Source organism: Populus nigra, chromosome 13 (genome assembly GCF_951802175.1).
Source record: "Populus nigra chromosome 13, ddPopNigr1.1, whole genome shotgun sequence".
Lineage (NCBI taxonomy): Eukaryota > Viridiplantae > Streptophyta > Magnoliopsida > Malpighiales > Salicaceae > Populus > Populus nigra.
In genome coordinates, this window is record NC_084864.1 from 11,354,071 (window position 1) to 11,378,028 (window position 23,958).

At 32.6% G+C, this 23,958-nt stretch overlaps 3 protein-coding genes across 5 annotated transcripts; 2 read left to right on the forward strand and 1 right to left on the reverse strand.

The window, feature by feature from the left end:
- The first annotated feature begins 951 nt into the window (after positions 1-951).
- LOC133671081 (protein SPIRAL1-like 1) lies at positions 952-3,151 on the forward strand. 2 transcript variants are annotated; one of them, XM_062091709.1, is made up of 3 exons: positions 952-1,082; positions 2,105-2,387; positions 2,831-3,151. In XM_062091709.1, the coding sequence occupies exons 2-3, from the start codon at positions 2,145-2,147 to the stop codon at positions 2,909-2,911; spliced, it is 324 nt and encodes a 107-aa protein (XP_061947693.1). In that variant the 5' UTR covers positions 952-1,082; positions 2,105-2,144; the 3' UTR covers positions 2,912-3,151. The 2 variants fall into 2 exon arrangements, with proteins under 2 accessions (XP_061947693.1, XP_061947694.1); XM_062091710.1 differs by having other exon boundaries at positions 1,076-1,162.
- A 2,319-nt stretch (positions 3,152-5,470) lies between these two features.
- Positions 5,471-9,025, forward strand: LOC133671139 (uncharacterized). The gene is made up of 10 exons (XM_062091790.1): positions 5,471-5,679; positions 5,894-6,029; positions 6,416-6,554; positions 6,631-6,843; positions 6,964-7,102; positions 7,672-7,822; positions 7,944-8,053; positions 8,134-8,231; positions 8,378-8,447; positions 8,712-9,025. The coding sequence occupies exons 1-10, from the start codon at positions 5,587-5,589 to the stop codon at positions 8,799-8,801; spliced, it is 1,239 nt and encodes a 412-aa protein (XP_061947774.1). The 5' UTR covers positions 5,471-5,586; the 3' UTR covers positions 8,802-9,025.
- Positions 9,026-9,181: 156 nt separating this feature from the next.
- Positions 9,182-17,505, reverse strand: LOC133671138 (ABC transporter B family member 25-like). Of its 2 annotated transcripts, none has more exons than XM_062091788.1 (17): positions 17,320-17,505; positions 16,666-16,740; positions 16,542-16,577; positions 16,384-16,458; positions 15,940-16,064; positions 14,300-14,399; positions 13,581-13,752; positions 13,375-13,493; positions 12,649-12,759; positions 12,411-12,555; positions 11,831-11,963; positions 11,507-11,582; positions 11,009-11,074; positions 10,715-10,822; positions 10,143-10,250; positions 9,843-10,040; positions 9,182-9,697 (listed from the first exon to the last, which is right to left on the reverse strand). In XM_062091788.1, exons 1-17 carry the CDS (start codon positions 17,404-17,406, stop codon positions 9,494-9,496), a joined length of 1,938 nt encoding a protein of 645 aa, XP_061947772.1. In that variant the 5' UTR covers positions 17,407-17,505; the 3' UTR covers positions 9,182-9,493. The 2 variants fall into 2 exon arrangements, with proteins under 2 accessions (XP_061947772.1, XP_061947773.1); XM_062091789.1 differs by having other exon boundaries at positions 17,282-17,413.
- Between the last annotated feature and the right edge of the window lie 6,453 nt (positions 17,506-23,958).

Consider the following 23,958-nt stretch of genomic DNA (forward strand, 5'->3'; position numbering starts at 1 on the left):
TAGTAACATTTAATTTTTAAAGTGTTTTATCTTGAAAATATATTAAAATAATATATTTTTTATTTTTTAAAAATAATTATTTATATCAGCTAATTAAAATTATCTAAAAATATTAAAATAATGTTAATTTAAAATTAAAAAATTAAAAAATTTTAAAAATATTTTTAAAATATAATGACAAAAGCCAGCTCACACTTGCTCAAATTGACCTCGTCAAAACGAAGGTATCCAAATTTTGTTTTCCTTCCAGTAACACAGGCTTTCTAATCCTCGTTGTGGTTGTATTTTAGACAATGTGAATGCTAAAAAACTATTTTAATTCCAATTAAGTTTCCAATCTTTGAATTTTATTCAATTAACAATGATATCCTTTCTTTTATGTATTGTCGATAATAATTAAGAGATTCAATTAAAATTTGTATGTGTTTTGCACTTGCTTGTTATTTTTTAATAATTCATTCTAAAAACACATCAAAATAGAGTTCCATGACTCTGAATTATAATTTTTAGAAAATTATATTTTATTATTTTATCTAATAATTTAAATTTTTTAATTAAAATAATTTTTTATATGATATAAAAAAATGTCTTTTCACCAAAAAAAAAAAAACAAGCTGTATAATTAATTCTTATACTTTTATATTGAATTTCTTTATCAATACTATGTGCTATGATGTTTCTGTACACCAAATATTTTTTAATAACAACTATCCATCAATTAAAGATTGAAAAGATTATTAGAAAAGAAATCATTAAATTTCTGTGTCATGATTTAACTGATAAATCCTTAATTCTAAAGGAAATTAAATATCAAAGAAAGAGTTATTAATTATTCAATAAAACATTTATTATATTGATGAAAAAATCCAATAAAATATTTTTCTGTTAACAGAAGGATGAGCTATATTAAGAGATCTCTTATTTTATTATTGTTTTGTTATTTTAATTTATAATCCGACCAAATTTTCGCCTCCCTCTCTCTCATCTTGTATATAACCAACCACCTTGTTTGCTTTTGCTAGTTTCCCAGCCCTTTTTTTCCCTCTTGCTTTGCTTCAGGTTTTGTCCTTGAAAAGGAAAAGGTATGCAATTCCATAAGAGCAATGTACACTAACTTTACGTTCAGATCCATTTCTTGCATACAGCACATTGTTACTCTTTGGTGTGTTTGCCATTTTCTTTATTTGTAAAACTAATTTATTTCTTTTTCTTAACACTTTTTAGCGTTCTTGTTTCATTTCCTTGCCATAATCTTTGTTTTGTATGTTTTGAACAAGCAACATGTTGGATCTGAACATGTTTTTCTTGTAGGCCATAAAATTATAGGGGTTAAAAGGAGAGGATTTAACATTGTGCAAAAATATAACACCTGCTGACATATTTTTATTGTCTTATTTGCAAATGTGTGTATCTCAAAGCTGATTAGGAGATCTTCAAACTCTGGAATTCAGTTGAACATCTTGTGCTTTTCTATGGAGTTTCATGGGATTGAAACGGGACATTGTGGTTTTTGTCAAATGTTAGTTGTATTTTGGATGTTTTATTATCCAATGCAGAAACTGAAATGGGATTTGATGATTTTCACTGCTGAAATTAGCTAAAGAAAAGTTGGAGCTTGTAATTAAAATAGCCTCGTATGACCAATTTCTAGAAACAAATGTGTAATTATTTCCAGTTTTAAGGAAAGACTTCCCCAGAGGTGTTTGCAATCTGTGGGAAGACTAGGAGTTTTTCACTTGTATGGCATAAACTATATTCTTGTCATTAACTTTGAAAAGGTTCATGTGCATGTAACTTTTGTGTTCTTGATGATATATATTTGTCACCTGAAGAGAAACTAAGGAAGAAAATAGTCTTGGACCTTTAGTTATGTTGCTTTGTGTTTACCACAGACACTGCTGCCAAAGCACCATTTAGATCATTTTTCTTTATGGGCATCATATATATGGCCAGGTGCTCAACCAATTAGTTTAACGCTCAAGTCACCATGTTCTTAGGTTCAAAAAATCTACTCTAGCAATGTTGGTGACTAATTTACTGTATGTGAAGTCAGTGTTTGCGGTACTTTTGAAGTTTTAGATCTCATCATTGATCTTATGTACAGGTTCCAGCTTCTGTATTAGAAAGGCAAATAATAGGAAGAAATGGGTCGTGGAGTCAGTGCTGGTGGTGGACAGAGTTCTTTGGGCTACCTATTTGGTAATGGGGAGCCTGCTAACAACTCTCCTGTTGCCAAGAATGTGGGAAACTCTGCGAGCATTAGCCCTTCTCCAAAGCCTGCTTCTGCTTCCCCGCCAATTGATAAGCAGACTCCAGCTGGAATTCATGGAAATCTTACGAACAATTACTACCGGGCAGATGGACAGAACTGTGGCAACTTTATCACGGTATTGTCCTCATTAAGTTCATACTCTAAAGGCTGGTTAATGAGTTTAATCACATCATGTGATTTCTTCTATTTTGGTGACTAAAACTAAAATGCAACGAAAAAAAGAAAACATTAAGGCTTGTCTCTACATATATGGCATGCCAACTCTTTGAGGGTGTTCCATTCCACTCATGGGATGGAACCTAGGCTTTCCAGGGACTCATCAGGCTTATTTTTCCATGTCAAAGGAAACAAATGTACACGTTCCCGACATACTTTTCCTTGATAGAACTTTGAGGGTGTTTCTGCTAATATGCCATATATTATTTCTTCAGTAGATTATAGATGAGAGATGGCTGAGTTGATTGGCGACGTAATTCTATTTTTGAATGTTCCTTGCTGCATCTTGTAATCTTATCATTGAGGTAATGATTTGTGAATGGCTTTGCTATATATGTGCAGGATCGACCATCCACCAAGGTTCATGCTGCCCCTGGTGGTGGATCTTCCTTGGGCTACCTGTTTGGCGGTAGTGGGAACTGACTTGCTCTATCTGCTGTCTATTGTTCAGCACATATAATTGTCGTTTAGGATACTTAATATCTCTATCCAAAAACTATGGACTTAATCATTGTGCAACGTAATGTGTTGCCATGATGGTAGTAATTGTGATGGAACAGTACACTAAGCTATGGATGTATTATCAAACGCAAGAAGGTATTGCATTCTTCTTTCGGTAATTTATGCATGAATGCATGGTACCTCCAGTTATTTGCTTCTGTATGGAAACTCCTCTGTGTTCTAAGCCCTTGTTCAAATTGAAGAAGCATAAGCTGTGAAAAGATTTAGAATCTAGCAACTACTTAATAATCCATGCTCATGAAGAACTGTTCCGTAATTCTGCAAAAGGATGTAACTCTCATCTGGTTCAAATTAAACGTCAGTTCATTAATGGTTTATCAAGTAATTACACAATTTCAATGTCTCCATTGTCTCTGCCAGGCAACATTGCTAGAAGTGACGAGTGCTGGCTATTATGTTTCTTATTAAACTTCTTAAGCCACTATTCTGATTAGCGTAATGAACTCATACCAGTTCAAATTTACCATAACTTTAGGAATAAAAATTGATGTATTGAATAATTGGTTGATCTCTTAGTTTAATCAATTTGATTTATTTTAGTTTAATCAATTTGATTTATTTTTCATAGTTAAGGTATCTAGTAATTTAATATGAAAAATCCAGATATTGATAAGTGGTAACAAGTGATATGTAATAACACAGGTGATCGGTAACTATGGTAGTAGCAGATAATGTCTAGTAAGCTAAATGACCGTTAGCTGGTATCTGTAAAAGGTCTTTTTTAATAAATGTGGGGAATGGGGATTCTTTAGTGGTAAAGTCAAAAACTTTATAGAAAAAGAAAGAGAAATGATATTTTAGAGAGATAGACTTTGAAAATATATGTGTTGAAAATATTGAGAATAAAAAGATTGTAAACCTTTGACTCAAGAGATTCATGATATATTTATAACTCATGAATCTTGTTATTTTATGGAGATGAGGGGCTGAAGTGTAATAAAGTCAAAAACTTTATAGAAAAAGAAAGAGAAATGATATTTTAGAGAGATAGACTTTGAAAATATATGTGCTGAAAATATTGAGAATAAAAAGATTGTAAACCTTTGACTTAAGAGATTCATGATATATTCATAATTCATTAATCTTGTTATTTTATGGAGATGAGGGGCTGAAGTGTAATTTTATCCTCGTGATATTTTGACTTATATTCTAACTAAAATAATAAGTATTGGATCAATATAAAATATTAAGGAACCTGTACGAGATTCGAGAAAAATTATGTGACAAGTGTTGGGTTTAAGTACCTTTAAAGGTAAAAATAGATTTAAGTATGCTACTTGAACCCAAACACGCTGGTCTCAAGCATGATAGCCCACGAGGGTATTAGGCAGCACGCCCACGAGGGTGCATTGAGTGTTCGCGCAGACTCCCAATGCACTTGCCTGGGCCCATGTTCCTGGTGCGTGAGCTTTGGTTTCTTACCCAAGCCTATACTCTTTGGGAGCTGAGCTCGAACTACAACGTTCAAACCCATGTTTTCTAGATATTTTTTTTTGTAGAAAAGTTTTTTGGGTTCAGTATAAAAAAATATTTAGATTGATTTTATATATATCCACCACAAAGGTTTGGAGTTCAGGAACTCATTTTATATCAACCACAATGTACAAGCCACCACAATGTACAAGCCAGAATTCTTGATGGGTGAATAAATTTCATTTGCAAACTATAGATAACTGTTGAGAAAAAAAAAAAAAAGCTTTACAGAGCTGTTTGTGTGTGTGTGTGTATAATTTTTTTTCTTATAATGAGCTGTGTAATTATACAAATTAAGCTGATATCATCATTCATTCAGATAGATATCAATACTTGTGACGGAACCCATTTTTATCCAAAGAATTATATAAATTACCTTAATTTCTTGCTTTAATTATACTTAAACTCATGTTTCCAATTAAAAAACCTTATTGTACCTGGTGAAAACTCGTGGATATAAATTACCTTAATTTCTTGCTTTAATTATAATTCATAATTGTTTGATCTTTTATATTATTGAAAATGAATTTTTCTCTAAGAATTTACTAGTATTTCTTTTTTAAAAAAAGAAAAAAAATTAGAAAAACTCGACGATATAAAACTCTCAAGTTTGAACCTAATTATTACTTAATCTTCCATACTTGCCCATATCGCTCTCTTAACTCTTATTGACTGTTGTGGTAATAACTAACTAAACAATTTAATTAATTAAATAATTTTTTTATATATAATTTGATAATTTAGAAAAATTTGGTTGAGAGTGTGATAGAGATTATTTTTTATTATTTTTTATTTTAAAATATTTTTAAAATAATATTTTTTTTTAATTTATTTTTAATATTAACCTATTAAAATAATTTAAAAATATAAAAAAATATAATTTAAAATTAAAAAGCAATTAATTTTTTTAAAAATATAATTTAACCACATTGCTAAGAGCCTAAGATATAAGGCAAAATAAACAAAATAAAAAGGAAATTACATATACACCACTGCCCCCATCCAAACAAGTTCTTTATTTTTGAAGTTAGGGTTTTTCACTCCCTCTCTCGGCAACCAAAAAAGACGTTGAAGGAGAGAAGAGGTTAATCTGCAGAACCACAATGACAACCGTCGTCCCCACCTCCGAAGAGGATCCAGCCCTCTCCGTCGTCCGTTTCACCTCCGAACTCGCCTGGTCCGACGCCGGTCCCGAGGTATCAATTTTTCTTTTATTATACGTCTTCTTAATCTATAAATCTTATTTTTAAAATATTATCTTTTATTTAAATTCTCTCCCTGTATAATCATTTTTTAATTCGCTTTTTTTTTTTAATTCCTAATGGGAAATATTATTTTGGCTGATTTATTTAAAATTGTTGAATATGTATATTTAATTGCGTTTCGCGGTCGGATTGGTTGGTATGGTAGGTTATGGAGCAACAAGTGAGTAGGCTGTGTGTGGAAGCGCAGGAATGTATGGTGATGAATAGGTGGTTGGATTTGACTTCTTTAATGTTAACTTCTGCTGACATTGTTTTCTCAAACTCCAAGGTCTCTGAGAAAGGTACTCTCTTTTTCACATCGAAAATTTAGTTTGTGTTGATAAAAAAGGTGTTAGCTAACGCCAAAATGTTTAGTGAATGTGTAATATATGAATTAGATGCAACGAGATTGCAGTTTTTATTAGTATCAGCATGCTGTTCATGTTATGGTAGGGGAGCAGAGGAGGGTTTTCATTAGATTTTTTTTTATCTTGGGATCTAAAGGAGGTCGTTAGGGATGTTTATTTGATCGTCAAAAGTGCTTATGCTAACAAAATACGAGCTGGGTGTTTTATTTAGACAGCAATAATGAAATGGGTAGAGATGTTGTAACTTGCATTTTTATTCTTAGAGATCGTATCATAGTTCTAACATGAGCCATTGTGTCCATTTTTGTCTTCTTCCCTAGATCTTGAGTGTATCTTCACTGTCATTTGCAATCTCGTCACCAAGTCTAGAAGTCCAGATGAAGAACTTGAGATGGAAAAACTTATATGCGCAAAAATTATTCAACAACCAAGTGACAAGCCTGCATTGCGCCTAAAGATGTAATATGGCATGATGATATTCATTACAGTTTATAATTTTTTGAAGTCACTATCTTATACCTACCTCTTTTACCAGCTTGTTCAATCTGTATAACCTACTGGATAATGCATACTGCCGGTTCTATGTTTTCATGAAGGCCCTAAATTTGGCCGTGAGTGGAAAAGTCACTGAACATGTCATTCCTTCTTTCAAAAAGATTGATAGCTTCTTGAAAGAATGGAATCTTGAAGTCCAAGATCAGAGAGAGCTTTTTCTCAGTGTTGCTAATGCACTAAAAGATAGTAAGAGGTATGACAGGAAGAGATTTAACAAATGAAAGTGAACTTACCTTTTCATCTATTCAAGTTCCATCGTGCATTTTTCTTCGTTGTATTCAGAAAATGTGTTACTTTTCTATTGTTCTTCCAGCTCTGCAAAGGATTCTTTCAAATTCTTGACCAAGTATTTAGCAACTTTCTCCGACGAGGACACATATAAAATGGGTGAAGCCAAGGAGGAAGCTGCACGTACAATTATTGAATTTGTCAAGGCACCAGACATGTTTCAGGTATTACTGAATTTTGATGATCTATTTGGGTGCTATCTTCAAGCATGAAAATGCATCTCGTGGGCTGTCCTGATGTGCTCAATCTGAAGAGACTACATTAATTACAGCCATAAAAGGCAAATCATCCTAGTCTTTTTTGGGAGCTTACATAACAGTTCAATCCTTTTTTAACCGTGTCTGGGCACTGGCTATTTTGGTTATTCAGCTATTGTAATTTCTGTTATGTTCTTAAAATGGTTAAACTTTCTTGTTCTGAAATGATAGAAAATATCTTCGACTATGTTAATGCAATTGTAATATAAAGGGATTGTGGAATTCTTGACTCTGAATTTGAAATAGAATAAAAATGCTGGTTGTACTTCAGATTTCCATATCTAGGCTTTTTTTTTTGTCTTTACTACCCCTGTGGTCAGCTTACTTCAGATTTCTACAAGTGTTGTTTGTTTCCCCTAGTAATGGCTTGTTTTTTTTTGCATCAATTCATTTTTTCAGTTTGTGTAAGATTCTTTTTTCCTGGCTTTTATCTAATTTGGAGTTGAGATATTAATTTGTTCAATTATATGCTGCAGTGTGATCTTCTAGATATGCCTGCTGTAGGGCAATTGGAAAAGGATGCTAAATATGCATTGGTATATCAGCTACTAAAGATCTTCCTGACTCAAAGACTGGATGCTTATTTGGAGTTTCAAGCTGCGAATTCTGCTCTACTGAAAAGCTATGGTATAACTATTGGACTTGTTAATCCAAGTCACTGGCTGTTAGATGAGCTGATATTTCTTCAAAGTTTCATATGTCAAACATTAAGAGTATTTTGTTTATTCATGTTTGTTCTTTGTTATAGGTCTTGTTCATGAAGATTGTATAGCGAAGATGCGGTTGATGTCTTTGGTGGATCTTGCATCACATGAATCTGGTCGAATTCCATATGCCCTCATCAAAGATACTCTTCGGGTAAATTGGCTCACCATTCTGCTTTTACTAGGCTTGTCATTGTCTTTATTTTAATCAGATTGTTTGGAGCATCCTTGCAGATTGATAATGATGAGGTGGAATTATGGGTAGTCAAGGCATTAACTACCAAGTTAATTGACTGTAAAATGGACCAGTTGAATCAAGTTGTGCTTGTGAGGTACTCTTTCTCTCCCTCTACACACACAAACACAGAGAAACATGTCTTTGTGCCCTTTTCATTATATCAGGACTCCAGTGCTTAAAACTTCACAATGACTTGCAAAAGTGAGTTACTTTAGAATCTAATATCAATGCGATGTGCAGTTCTTGTACCGAGCGTGTATTTGGGCTGCGACAGTGGCAGGCGCTAAGGACAAAGCTTGGTACATGGAGGGTGAGAATTCCTAGAATCAATATTGTTTAGTTCTTGCATTTACCATCTGGAATATGCGTTTTGTATTGTTTCTGAGGATCAAAATTTTATATTGAAATGTTTTCAAAGGAAGAGCTGGTATACTGTTTCCCAGCAAAATAGAAAGTCCAATGCTGGGTGGTCCTGGGAAAGCGAAGGAAATTTTATTAAAGTCAAACATTTCCCTACCTTTTATGCTAGTTTCATTGTGATTGGACTTTAACATTGAAGTTGCATGTTTTCCAGGGTAATATTGAGAGTGTCATCAACACCATCCAAGCTAACAAGATCACTGAAGATAGTTCACAGGCAGTGCAGGGAATGATGATTCGTTAGGGGTCATTTAGTTAAAAGGTCAATCTCTAACTGGAGATGGATCTGAATTTGTTGTGGGCTGGAATACACTACTTTTGGTTGCCATTCACTTCAGTTGAAAATTGATAGTGTATTTGGAAATTTTTTGAGAGATGAGCTCTTTTAGTTGTTCCAACATTTACCATGCGAGGATGGATTGGATTTATCATGTACAAATTCAATGTCTACTTTCTTTTTTGTGACAACTTTTGTTTCACTATCATGAATGCTTGAGTAATAGCTCTGCTTTTTCTGCGCCCCTAGCCAAGGACTTTTGAGCCCTAGGTTCCAATAGCAATAAGTGCAATAATGCATGTCTTCAAGAATGGCTAGTGCATGTTAATAAAAAGCAAATAGCATAATTGGGGGAAATTTCTTTTTATGTTAGGATTAATATTGAGGCTCTGGATTCTACAGCTGAAGGCTCCAACCGTGATCTAGAAATCAGAACTACTCGCCTCTTGACACTTGTTCTGCCTTTACACCTCCGGACAAGCTGCTTATGTGAGTTATATTGATAAAGTTGCCAAGATTTATTTTCTTCCATAAAAACAATGCACAATAAAAGGGGCATGGAATTAACAAGAGAACTCCATGGATGGAAAATGCAGGACAAAACGGCAAGCTTCCAGATGTGCGACATTCGTTCAAAGCACTCTGTTGCCTACCAAAAACTAGAGTGCGATGCTGGGTCCTTGTAGTTGCCTCCTGACTAGCGCATTGTAAATACCATCCTTGTTGAGAAGTTCTTCATGGGTGCCGCTTTCTGCTATCTGACCGTCAGAAATGACAGCAACAGTATCTGCGCTTTTGACTGTTGACAGCCTGTGTGCAATGACGAGAACGGTCCTGCCCTGCATCAGAGAGTCCATGGCATCCTATCCAACACAAGAATTTATTGTCGGTTAACCATGTGCAAAAAGATACAGAATTGTCATTGAAATGGGCATCAAATTCAAAATTCCTGCCCATTTATTTATTTGCTGTTATATTAATCTTTATTTATTTGCCAATCAATCTCACCTGAACAAGGTATTCACTTTCAGCATCCAGAGCACTAGTGGCTTCATCCAGTAACAGAACTCTTGGATTCATCAATAGCGCTCTGGCAATCGCTACTCTTTGCTTCTGGCCTCCCGACAGCCTCAACCCACGTTCGCCTACAACTGTTTGATACTTTTCAGGAAATGCATCTATGAAGTCATGGGCATTGGCCATTTTCTGCAGTGTCATCACTTCATAAGAAAATATGTATGTATGCTGCAAACAAAAACTTCTATAGATGGCTTTTGGATAAAAATGAAAGGATGACTAAATACTTACAGCTACATTTTCTATATCAGCAAAACTAGCTTTTCCATTGTATCCATAGGCAATATTCTCTTCAATAGAACAGTTGAAGAGAACTGGCTCCTGGCTCACTATGCTGACCTTCATCACAGAAAAAAAATAAAAAGCTTGGTTATTAAGAAATCTGAGGATATTCAACTCAATCAAATTTTTGACCAGGAAACCTATGATCAAGTCTGTATGACTGAACCGTGTGAGAGTGTCCGTGAGAGAGAGTAGAGCACTTTGTTACATTGATTGGGATGCTCGTAGATCTAGTCATGATTCAGTTCATAATAATGATGCTCCAAATGCCAATGACCACAATTGTGAGCTGAGATGCTGATTAAAATCTTATTTTACCAGAATAAAAGAAGATCAAAGAGGAAATGGTGATGATGCAAGAAAAGCTTTCGTTAGGGAGATAAAATCAGCTTTCCTGCACCCCATAAAAGATTTGTACAGGTTCAACAACATAACCAAGTCCATTGTCAAATCTTTTATGCTTGCGTGGCCTGCTATGATAGTCTATGAACAGAAATGACCATGACATATAAAGAGAATACCTTTCCGTGAAGATACTTGTGTGATATTTCCGCTAATGGAACCCCATTTAACAAAATCTGTCCCTTGAGAGGGTCATAGAACCTTTCAATTAAGTTTGCTATTGTGGTCTGCAAAAGAAAACAAAGAAAATAAACAAACAAATAGATGACAAAAAGACTATAGCATGTAATGAGAGTTGGTTTCCATTGACGTGCCCATTCTTAAGGCAAGATGATGCCAAGAGCTATATGCTTGCCATGAAAGAAAAAAGTGGAAAGAAACTTTAAAAAATTGAGGAATGATATTAATGTTACCTTGCCTCCGCCACTTGGACCAACAAGGGCAACTTTTGAGCCTGGACTCAGCTTCAATGTTATACCCTGCAGTTTGACCGATAATAAGAACATGAGGTCATTTAAGTTCAAAAATGAAAGAGTTCTTCAGCTTTGTGGTGCTTTTGAGATACTACAGTCAAAGTGGTTGTCATTTGTCAGTCAGTCAGATTACCTACATGTAAATCTATTTAGTTCTTCAGCTTTCTTGGCTAGGTAATGAAACAGAGCCAAACTGAAGTCTTATGCCCTACATTTCATTTTATATTACTCTTGGTCTTTCATGTTCTACCAGGGAACTAGCAGAGCCCAAGGTCTTAGTCTGCATGGCCAGTCCAGGAGGAGGGGGGGTCAATGCAGTTGATTCTAGCAAAGCGAGGATGAAAAATAAAAGAAATTTTGAGCAAGATAAGTTGATTTTTGTCTAGAAAATTATCATAGCTAAATACCTCTAACTGTGTGATTAAGAAAAGCTATTACCTTAAGTACCATGTGACTTGGACGAGAAGGATAAGCAAACCAGACATCATTTAATTCTACATCTCCATCCAGATCACTGCTCAAAAAGCCATAAAGTTTCAACAGAGGATAGAATCTTGATGGACAAAAGAATACAGATATTATTAGGTTGGAATACTTTCCAACAAAAAGAAAACAAATCTAATTCGGGACCCCTCATGAAATAAATTTTTTATGTCTCTGCAAAATCGGTTCTTAGAGAAAGTCAATAGTAAAACAGATTTTAAGATAGTGTTTTCTTTTTTTTACTTTTTTTTTTGCGTGTGTGTGGGGGGGTTAACTAACCTCCTAGGGCACTTGTCTCCAGATTTTGGCATGCTTGAGATACGATCCAGGAGCTGAAACACTCTCCTGCTTGCCCCAGCAGCTTTCATTGCAGTTGTATATAGTCCAGACAAAGAAGATACAGAAGAGCCAACTGCAGGCAGAAGGATAGGCAAAAAATGAGTATTTATGAAAAAAGTGAAGCTTTCAAGGAAGCAAAAACACCTTTCTGAGTAAAGAAAAATGGAAGCTTGCACATAGAACATTGGTTTAACATAAAGCATCAGGTGATGTAACCATCACAGGCAGAATGATAATGGATAGTTGCATAAAATTAAGGATTTAGAAAGAATTTATAGCACCATACCAATGTTTTCTACCTAGATTAACACTCAGTTCTCCTCATTCTGTGAAGACGATTGTAAGGCACATATTGTGACAAGTTTCTCTAGCAAGTGGTTTGTGATTTTTGGTCAAACATCAGAATTTAACTTTCTCAAATATTTTCCTTGAAGGTTTCAAACATGTTTCTAATTGAAACAAAAATTTGTGGTTGATCTGCGTTAGTATTCAGTGCAGGCAGTTGAACAGTGAAGGGTACCTGTGAGGCTGTAAAGAATGAAGGATGTAAGAGAGCCTGTGGTCATGACGCCTGTTATCGTCAAGTATGCTCCATAAACTACCACTACAATTACAGATAATGTAGATGCTGCATTTAGTCCTCCAAAAAATAGGCCAACTATCCTCTGTAGTAGAAAAGATAAAAAAAAATACTCAGAAGCTCAGAAAAAGTTTCTATCCATGCAGAGAGAGAGAGAGAGAGAGAGAGAGAGACTCACTGCTTGTCTGAGTCCTAGCATCAGCGTCTCATCAACTTTTTTCGAATAATGTGAAATTGTGAATTCTTCTTGAGCGAAAGATCTAACTGTTCGAATGGCCCCAAAAGACTCCTAAAAATCAATTTTACTCAGGAAAAGAGAAGAAAAAAACTTGAGAGTTTCTTGCAACTGTAGTTGCATTTCACTCCATATATATCAAACTATGGAAAAAGAAGACTACAGGGAATTTCTTCATACTTGATTTTATTACAGAATAGCCTCATGAACTGAATTTGCAAGCATTCTTAGAAGACTCACGGCATTTATTTCATTAATAAATGGGTGGAGGGGAATAAAGGAAATTCCATTACCAGAAAAAAAACACTTTGTTATTTTAACACAAAAATCCTTCACCAAATTTGCAAACTGGTTCTGCCAGGCAGTCTATGCATTCTATCAGCAACAAATTTTCTGTTTAGTCATACATATCCCTGATGACGCTTACATGACTAGATTCTGCAGTTGAGGCATGGAAAAAAGAAATCCTTTTTTTTCATGGATCAAAATGAAAACAAAAGGGATTTAGAACCTTCCTAACCACACCAAATGCCAAGTTTGTCGTTATTTTCTTTATGGTCTTCATATTAAATGCTTTAACTAATTCTGAGAATGTGGTTTTGCATAAGAGAAAATAAATAAGAGATAGGATAACAATAAGTAAAATAAGCATTTCTCTTTCCTACAAACCTCAGCTATGGAGGCGGCCACAGCAGCTGCAGCTTGAGTTGCATGTGAAAGTTCACGAAGATAGCGCCCAAATTTCTTTACTGCAACTGAAATAACTGGCACTATGGCCAAAGCCAACACTAACCAGGAAAAAAGATACAATAAGCAGAATACCACGGTGATAAAACAGCAGTATTATAAACCCTTCAACATAAAGAAATACCTACATGTTAACTTCCATGATGATGAAAACATGAAGCAAACGCCAATCAAGGCAGTTGTTAGATTACGGAATGCCTCAGAAAGATTGGTTGTTGCGGCATTTTTTATGATCTGGGTGTCCTCTGACAGTCGGCTGAGCAGTTCCCCTGTTCGAGTGACATCATAGAAGGCTATTTCCTGTTGAGGTAAAACCACGTCAAAAGTAAGGAGTTTCTGAGTGGCTGGATGATAATGAGGAGAATATAAAAAGATAAATCTTGAAAATCAGTATCAGCAAATGATTTCCATAGCTTCGTACTGCATAACCAGCCATCTCTGTGATACTTCAACAAATAATTCATAGTTTTTAAAATATAATAAAAAATTAAGATTACTATATATCTGTCTATAAGCTTAAGCTCTTTAACTGAGTGGATGTTAACATGGTATAAAAACCTATTGGTTCAAAAGACCCTATGTTCATGCATCAGTGATCATCAACTATAAAAGCATATATAAAAACACTTTTCAACGGACCCACAGAAGAGAGGTCACACATTACATATATTTCCCATAAAAGAGGGGACATGTATGGAGTAATACAACATAAAAAAATACCTCTCCCTACAAACTCAAACTTTGAGCAAGTGAGAATTTAACAAAACGGTGTTGCATGAACTAGTGTAATAAAAAATGTTGCTACAGACATTTGTAGTTTTGTGGATTCAATAACTAAGGGACTCACCTGATTGATAAGGTGGCTGAATAAGTCCTTTCTTAAACGAGCTACAACCCTTTCACTAGCTGAGGAAAATAACCATGCCCGAAGTGCAGTGCACAGAGAACTAAAACAAGTGAAATGGAAAAATATGGTTGGTAAACTCCTTAAGAAATCTAACTCATCAAAAATAGGCATCTGGATGAAGCATTTTTTTATGTTGTGATTAGGTAAAGTACGTGTCTATGATGAATTAAATTAAAGCTGTAAAATCACAGTGCTATTTTTGTAGAGGGTAAAGGATTCAACATTGTAGAGAGCAATAGTAAAGCGAAATTTTGAGTGCAGCCAAAACAAGAAGAGAAGAGGCCAACATGAACTGGAAAGGAAAATAAAATTGTCACAGGTAACAAACTAGCATGAATTTCTGATGAGATCTATGGTGTCACTTTTAACTTTTTGCTATATTTAGGAAATCTTAGGCAGTCTTAGTTAACATTTCCCTTGAAATTAAATACAAATTAAGCACTAAAAATAATGCACAGTGTTCAGAATTACTAAAACCAAATGAAACAATCTTGATTGGCACGTCAAGGAATTAATCTTGACCGAAGCAGAAACTTCTAGGTAGCGGGAGTGACAAGTTAAATTACATTTATTCATGGAAATTTTAGACTTTAGCTTCATTTACAAACTTCTAGGCTAACAACATAGTTGCCTACTGCCTAAAATGTTACAACTAGTATTGCACCTCGCTATGGGTGGAAACTATAAGCTGATCAATGACCTATTGGTTTTACACATTTACCACGGATCTGTCTTTTCTAAGGAATAACTTGCTGCATGTCATACAATTTAGAAAATACTAATTTACTTAATAATACATGATTGTAATTCCCAGGATATACACTAACTTGTGTGCATTTGCTCTTATTTTCTCTGGTAACAGTAACATATGTGCATGGGTTCTTATTTTCTCTTCCAAATGCTGTTGTGATAACTTAGGCATGCAGGGTGGGGGTTTTTTTTTTCCCTCTCTCTCTCTCTCTCTGAAGGAGCATTTTGTTGGGCACACAGTTCAGCTTCAATGTCCAAGCATCTTAAAACAACTCACATCATGTGTAATTAATTAGAGTATAGTATCATTGATTCTTCCAAAAGAACACCTCAGAACCACGGATCCGTGCTTCAAATTAATGGCCTCATGGCAAACATTGAATAGGAAGCAAACAGGCAGACCAAACTGTTGAGGCTTTAAATCTGAGACAATTACATCTTTTGAATAGCTTTCATGCTGACGAATTCTGTAGAAAACCTTAGAAACAAACCACGCATCTTAATGTTTAAGAACAGTTGTTGCAATCACCAAATTCTTTATTTTGAAGAAAAGAAAATATTTTTAAGTGGTACATAACAAAGAACAAGCCATTCTCTAGAAGGAAAAAAAAAAGGAAAGGAAAAGAAAATGAACAAGTCATATAAAATACTAATTTAACTACCAATCAGTGTCGTAATAAGATCATATCAACACAAATCCTATTTCATTGTGGAAGCAACCAAAACTACAATGAGAAAACGAATGAAAAGTGGAAACAAATAAATTTCTAAAGGGATAACAAAGCATATCAAACATAATAAAATGATGTGGAAGTTAAGCTTTGTCGTACCCAACTACAACAATCAACACAATATATAATATGGTGTTCTTGACGGCATCCAGAGCTTCCGATTGCTGTTCAGGAGTCTTTATATCTCTTGACACAATGTCTATGATCATTCCACCATATTTTGGCTGCAACGTAACTCATAATATGTTAAAAGGCACAAACATCTTAACAGGACACGAGCCTAGAGACAAGTCAAAGTTCACTTTGAAATAGTGGTTCATTTTAAAATCAAAAGGATAGTTCTCTTTCAACTTCTTAGAGCTTGCAATGTTTTGCTTGTACATGCCACTACCTTAGACAATACTCATGCTTAGTCATTAAAGAGTTGAGAATCTTAGCAAAATGAGAAGAAAAGAGAAGGTACTTGATTGTTTAGAAGATTTGTAAAGCTCAAGATACTGCTACAACTACATGAACAGAACTAATGGAAGAGAAGTAGATTACGATAAGAAGACTGGATGTGGACGCTATCAACAGTGCAATGGTGCCAACAATCAACTTCCCTGCATCAGGTTTTGCCTGTAAAATAAGAGATTGAAAGTAGATTAACACGTATCATTTCAATTCTTCCCAAGAAATAATCAGAAATAACTTCCACTCACCAGCGCAAAAACCCGAGAAAATCCAACATTTGCGGCCTGAATTTTCCAAATTTTTAACATTAATAAAAACTTCAAGAAGATGGAGAACATAAATTTTCAAGGACATAACATGAAAAACCACCACCTCTGTTCCGCCTCCAAGCTCAAGGTCAGTTGCAGGACCATCAGGTGACTCGCCTTCATTTGATTTCCTCTTTGCCTACATAAAATCAAAGTGAATCAACTGCATCTTTCATGTTAATGTGCCAATATTTAATTTCCAAAGCACTTGGCTAGAACAGAAGACGTCAATTCCAAATCCCATTTATCCTTTCTCATATCCCACATGAATGATTAATGGAAAAAATTTAGGAATCCATACAAAGACCAAATTATCAAAAAACCCATGATCATGATCAGAACCGACACCACCCTCCTCGATGAAACTGAAAGTTTCAAGACCCAACAAAAAAAGCAGTCAAGACGAAACAGAACTGTAACATTTCAAATTACAAGCATTTCAAAAACCTCAGAAAAAGGAGAAGCTTGATGAATAATTAAAAATAAAAAAATAACTGGAAAACCACGCCAAATTAAAAGATTTTAAGAAAGAACCAAAATTTTTATGTTTTTTTCTCAAAGAAAAAAGAGAAAGAAAAGAAGAAAACTTCCCCATGCATGTAGCAAGCAATAAAGGCAATAAAAAACGTAAGAGCACATACATATAACAATCGTAAAATCTCAAGTGATTCAAGAAATACCCTGTGGCATAGAAGAAATACAATGAAAATCAAATTACATCTTTGGAGGTCAAAAGAGAGACTCTTTCACTTCCTGAGGATGAAATGGATCTTGAGGTCCAATCCAGGTACTGTTTCTTGCCCATGAACAACAACCACCTCCTCAGAATGTATATCGGAGGAGAGAAGATTATCGTTATAGTTATTGTTGACGTTGCTGCTGATTGTTATTTATTTAAACTACTACGTACTAACCACCATTCATTATTATTTAAACTACTAAGTACTAACCACCATTCATTATTGTTTTCGTGGTCGGGAAATGTTTTCGTAAATTTTTTTTTTAATTTTTTAATATATATTTTTAAGTTGTTTTAATGAATTAATATTAATTTATTTTTTAAAAATATTATTTTAATTCAACCAACCATTATAATAGAATCCTCTGACCCTAACGGCTAACCAAAAGGTCCACGTGCTTTACTTCCATTGCATGTGTCTATTTTTACCTGTTTTTTTTTTTTTTAAAAAAAGGAAATGCTATTGTGGTCCCCCACCCAAATTGATGCGTTCTTAATATAAAAATCCATTGAGATTTAGAATATTTTTACGAATATAACTAATGGAATATAAAAATCTAATCACAGGATTTGAATATATGGAAAGTTACTTTTGATTTTGAATTATAATTTAAAATATTATTTTTCATAAATAATTTATTAAAAAAAATAAAAAATAAAAAATTGTGTGACAAAACATGACTTAATCAATTTTATTGAAGAAGGGAGGTGGTACAAGTTAGAGTCCATAACTTCTTCTTTTTTCTTTTAATTAAGTCAAAATTTTGATTCAATTTCATAGTGAATTTCTTATTAGTTCAAATTATTTTCAATCAACATCATGACTTCTCTTTTAAGTTAAAAATAAATTAAATTAATTTTTAAATAAAAATATTCTAGAAATATTTTACGGTGTCACAAATTTCATGTTATTGAGGTTAGCTTAAAGATAAAGAGTTTATTTAGAAATACGGGCCAACTAGTGTTTTTTAAAAAAATTAAAAACAAAATTTTTGCTAAAAAATAATTTTTTTGGTATATTTTGGATCATTTTGATGCGCTGATTTAAAAAATAATTAAAAAAATAAAAAAATTATTTTAATGCATTTCAGCATAAAAAATACTTAAAACAATAATCACAATCGCACTCCTAAACATGCCAAAAAAATACATGTCCAGACTTTAGATTAACTTCCTTTTTCTTTTTTTGATTATACATATTTCTTTGAATATTGAATTACACAATTGAAGCAATTATTCCTCTCTTTATAACTTTTTTGTTCTCTCGCAATTGACAGCCAAAAGCTACCTCTTAAATAACACTTGTTTCAAGGTCCATTAGAGAAATAATTTTTTTTTTATCAAATTACAATATATAAAGAGTCAAGAGCACGAAATAGATGGCTTTAATGAAAGAAATAGGCGGCTGAATATGGGCGTTTGGTATAATTTGTAGTTTATATTTTCTTTTTTTATTTGTTTGTTTCGATTTTTTTGTTGAAATAAAAAAGAAGCAAAATCAACCACCACGGATTCGACTTTGGAAATTCAATTCAATTTTAATTTTTTTTAATAATTGGTTGCTGTTTTTGTTTTTATGTTTTTCAAAACATATAATGAAAAAAACAATTTTTATGTTTATATTTTCAAATTTACTTATAAAAATAGAAAACAAATATCATATCAAGCAACTGCTAAACAAACCATCTGACATTTTTTTCTTCTGAATTTTTTTCCATTAATTTTTCTACAAACATACGGACAACAACTTGGTTTGAGTACTCTGTATTTTGTTTTTTTTTTTTTAAAAAAAAAGGCTATGCTCAAATAAAAAAAAATGTTTTTGACATGTGTTCATATGCTTAGACTTTTTTTTTATAATAAGTCTATTATTTTTTTATTATTTTTATTTTTATTTTATTTTATTTACTATTATAATAATTATAAATTGATTTTTTAATCATATAATATAATATAATATAATATAATAAATTAATATAATATTTTATTTATTATATATATTATATTATAATAATCATATAATATAATATATATATATATATATATATATATATATCCTTTTGTTGTCTTGTGTGCACAGAGCATAATATATTGCCTCTTGTATTTGTCCAAATGCGCTATTCTGTCCTTCTGATGTACAAGGACAAACGCAAGGACAGTTCGTTCGTACCCTTTTTTTCTCCGGGGAATTACAGCTCTCTCTCTCCCCCCTCTCTGGAGTACTGTAATTGAAAACTTGGAATATATCATGTTTTAATAAATTTTAATTTTTTTTTAAATTATTTATTTATTTATTTATTTATTATCGTGGGTATCCGAGTCAGTTTGTGCGCACCTCGACTAATCCCACGGATCCTAAAATAAACGACCATGTAAGCTTCCAGTGACCATCATTCAAACCTGAGATACACAGAGGAAGCAAACCCTTTAGTCTCAAGCTTTTATTACTGGGTCACCACCTAGATAATTATTTTTTTATATTTTTATATTATTTTAAGATGTTAATATCAAAAATAATTTTTTAAAAAATAAAAAAATTTAAATTTAATATATTTTTAAATAAAAAATACGTTAAATTATTACTATTATGGAACCTGAATCAGGAGAATGAGATGGACTGGGGGCTCGTTGGTAAGTGCCATTAAGCATTCAAAGGACCCAAACATATAATTTTGTTGTAAATCTATCCTCGAGAACATTTCAAAAAATGACATACACTTTCCAATCTCAACCGTTAATTTTGTATGAATCTGTGACCATTGAATTTGCTTAGCCGAAGAAGTTAAGATCATAAATTCTATCATGTCATGGATTTAAATTCCCAGATCTAAAAAAAATTCACATCGGATTTTGTGTATATTTTTTGTTTAAAAATGGCTTTGAGGTTAGATTTGTATTTAGGAGAATTAAAGGAGCATTTATAAGTGTTTTTGGGTGAATTAAAAATAGGATTAAAAAATGGTCGCCCATCTATATATCTTCGTTTTCTAAAAGGCTACTGGGCCTGGAGAAAGAGCTGGGCGTGCATGGACATTGGCCCTTGCGTGCCTGGGCTCAACTCCAAGGCCTATTTGTTTTTTTTTTTTGTCGTGAGATTTTTTTATGATTTCATTACTTAATTTAATTTAATATTTTAATTTATAAAATGTATCATAAATATTGTATAAATTTATTAAATTCTTTAAAAAATTGACATTAAACTTTTATGTATTTTCAAGGAAAAAATATTTTTATTAAAAATAGAAAAAATATAAAATATGCATAATGTAGAGTTTTTTTTTTCTTTTGAGTGGAAACAATATAAATAATTAAAGAAACTATAATGAAAAAAGTTAATACTAACTGTTTTCTGAAAATTCTAGAAGGGCTAAAATTAAAGTAACATGATATATCAGGTTAATACTAACTTGAATGAAGCTCCCTCCATGTAAACATTTATTAACAATTAATTATATTAAACAAAAAAGAATATTAAAGGGAAATAAAATATAAATATTAGTTTTATACTGAAGAATGCATAATGATATTCTAAACTCAAGGATAAATTTTAAATTATGTTATATGAAACAGAAAAGACAAAACAAAGCACACACATGCATGGTGGGGTCTTAACAACACCACACCCACATTCAAAGAGATAATGATGGAAAAAGGAAGGGAAAAAGATGATGAAACACAGAGACAGTGATGCAACAAAAACCTCAATACTTGGAGATAGTGATGGAAAAAGGAGGAAAAGAAAAGCATTATGGAACACAAAAAACAAAGAGAGAGAGCGGTTGAGGGGAAGAAGAAACGAACACGAGGGTCTCAAGAAACAGTACAGTGCTCGAATGATCACAAGGTAAACGAGGCATAACCCAGCTCAATCATTAGACTGCTGCGCACCACTCTTGGCAAGGAAATCAGCGCAAGCATTCCCCTCTCTCAAAGTATGTGACAGCCTACACCCCCAACTCTGCTGCATAAGAGACCGAATAATATTCATGATAATTGCATACCATGGATGACAAGTACTGCTTGAACCATTAGCAGCATGTAAAGCTTCCTTAGATTCAGTTTCAAAAATAACAATTTTGGACCCAAGAATTCATGCTGGCAACAAACCATGGAATATCGCTTGGAGTACTTGTTCATCTGCCAAATTGGTTGTGTAACCCAGAAAGCCAAGGCAACCATGCTATCCATATCCCATTTTCACCACGAAAATAATTAATAAACGAGAAGTATGAAATCATTCTGAAGAACGGAAATGATGGGTTTGATCCTTTTCCTTTACCCATTGTAGAGAAACTTACAGTAAGTTGGTATTAGTGATCGAGCAATGAAAATTGTTTTAGATGAGAGAAACATTGAGTATAACATATTTTTCAAGCTTCAGGGGTGGCCATGGCCCCCTGTATCCTAGCCTCTGCAAGGGTTTGTGTGTGATTATCTCTTCTCTATGACAACACTTTTCTTTATATCTATATATTGAATTCTCAACCACAAGTATCGTAATTTGAAGTTCAACGCAAAATATAATCTACCATGAGTATTATATGATTCAATTCGACACCCACTCGATTCCAATAGATAATAATGACAGTAGCAGAAAGGGAATTAACAAACTCCCTAAAAATTAAATAGGTACATATCATGGGCATGGAATAACTGCTAGCAGTCGCGTTTGTACTGCGACCAGCAATTCGGTTTATTAGAACCCTTAGGCACGCAGTATCGATTACCTCGGCCGCAACCAAACGCTGGTTTATGAGGATTGAGAGCACCACCTCCAACACGGCGAGAGCCACGGAGAATCCTGTTAATTTCAGAATCCATCATGAACTCCAAATCTAAGTTGGAATCAGCTATGGAGTACAAGGGGACGTCACCGTCCATTTCCGGCAGTGAAATACTAGCACCGCAACTTTTTGTGTTGAGCAGCATCACCATCAACAACAACGACGACACTGTTAGAGCAGACAAGGAAAGGCTCTTCATCGTATCTCTCTAATTTTTAGCTAGCTCTTCTTAATGCTGTCTATCTGATCAAATATAAAAGCAAGCAGCTAAGAAAGGTGAGGAATGTGGCAATGATTGACATCACAAGAGATCAATTTCATGCTAGCGTGGATCAACAGCACTATACTTTACCTGTTTCAGTTGTAGATCCGGATCACGTGTTTAATTTTTCTTTTAAAAGTTAAATATAAATTTAAAAGAAAAAATATTGAATTCAATTGAGTTTATAAATCGGACATGAATAAATTAAACTATAATAATTGAATATTTTTTTTGATATTTTTTTTGATATATATTTTTTTAAATAATTTAAATTTATGTTTCAATTAATATCACTTATTTGTGATTTTTTTATTTTTTTGGATATAAATTGTTTTTTTTATCATGTTGTGTGTTTTTAATTTTTTTAAAAATATTGAATATAAACTTAAGGGAAAAGAATTTATTGAATTCAGTTGAGTTCATGGTCTAACTATAGGGTTTATTTTTTAAAAAATTTAATGGAAACAAATATTAAGTCCGGTTGAGTTTACGGTCTGAGTCACGGGTTTAATATTTTTATGTTAAAAGTTGAATATATATTTAAGGGGAAAAATTATTGAACCTGATTGAGTTAAATTTATTGTTCGGGTCATGAATTTAACAAATTAAGCTACAACAACAAAACAATTTTTTTTTATGATATTGCTTTTTTCTATTGGTATTTTTATGTGTCTTTTTTTAAATATTTTTTAAATTTATGTTTTAATTAATATCCCTCATTTGTGGTTTTTTTTTGTTGATTTTGTTTTGGATAGAGATTATTTTTATATGGTGTTGTTTGTATTTAATTTTTGAAAAACTCATTCTAATTCATCAACAATTTTTTCTTTTATCTTTTTGTATACAAGAATTTTATTTTAAAAATAAAAATATTTATTTTCAGATAACATAATATGTATAACCTTACATAATATTTTTTTCCACTTTTATTTTATTTAATCAATTTAATATGTGTGTTTATTTTTAATATCATTTGATTGAATAAAATATTAATTTTAATAAATAAATTCAAAAAATACAACCAGACAAATATTTTATTTATTAATACATCTGAATCTTCTAATTTTAATTTTAGTTATCATCAATACCTTTTTTTCTATTATTAATTCATATGGTTGTTAATTTATTTGATTACATGTATGTATGAGCTTTTTAATTTAAACTTTAAATTTTTTTATGTAAAAAATACATCGAAAAAGCATGCATGTACAACATTTTTATAAGAGAGAAAAATATATAGCCCACATGCGACACATCATCTTTTTTTTTCATAAACAATTTGCAAAAGAAAGAAGAAGGTTAGTGCTCATGGGCCCTAACAAAATAGGCCAAGCAGGCTGACCTGGCTTGCTAAGTCTAGTAGCGTTTGACCTTTGCTTTTGCTTTTGTTTTTTGAGTTTCTATTTTTTAAAATTAATTTTTTTTTATATTTTTTTTATATTTAGATCAATAGCTCTTTTTTTATGTTGTTTAAAGAGTCTCTTTGACATTATAATTATTTTTTAATTATTTTTTTATTTTTTTAGGAATTTCTCTATAATTTTTCTTAATATTTTGTATAGATGAATTTTA

Bases quoted from the DNA above. Each gene is read 5' to 3' on its own strand.
- LOC133671081 (XM_062091709.1), top strand. From the start codon at position 2,145: ATGGGTCGTGGAGTCAGTGCTGGTGGTGGACAGAGTTCTTTGGGCTAC. The intron at 2,388-2,830 runs GTATTGTCCTCA...ATATATGTGCAG, and splicing joins ACTGTGGCAACTTTATCACG to GATCGACCATCCACCAAGGT.
- LOC133671139 (XM_062091790.1), top strand. From the start codon at position 5,587: ATGACAACCGTCGTCCCCACCTCCGAAGAGGATCCAGCCCTCTCCGTC. The intron at 8,232-8,377 runs GTACTCTTTCTC...TGCGATGTGCAG, and splicing joins AATCAAGTTGTGCTTGTGAG to TTCTTGTACCGAGCGTGTAT. The intron at 8,448-8,711 runs GTGAGAATTCCT...CATGTTTTCCAG, and splicing joins CAAAGCTTGGTACATGGAGG to GGTAATATTGAGAGTGTCAT.
- LOC133671138 (XM_062091788.1), bottom strand. From the start codon at position 17,406: ATGGGCAAGAAACAGTACCTGGATTGGACCTCAAGATCCATTTCATCC. The intron at 11,583-11,830 runs GTTAGTTAACCC...CTTTTTGAGCAG, and splicing joins GGAGACAAGTGCCCTAGGAG to TGATCTGGATGGAGATGTAG. The intron at 10,823-11,008 runs GTAACATTAATA...TTTCTTTTGCAG, and splicing joins GTCCAAGTGGCGGAGGCAAG to ACCACAATAGCAAACTTAAT.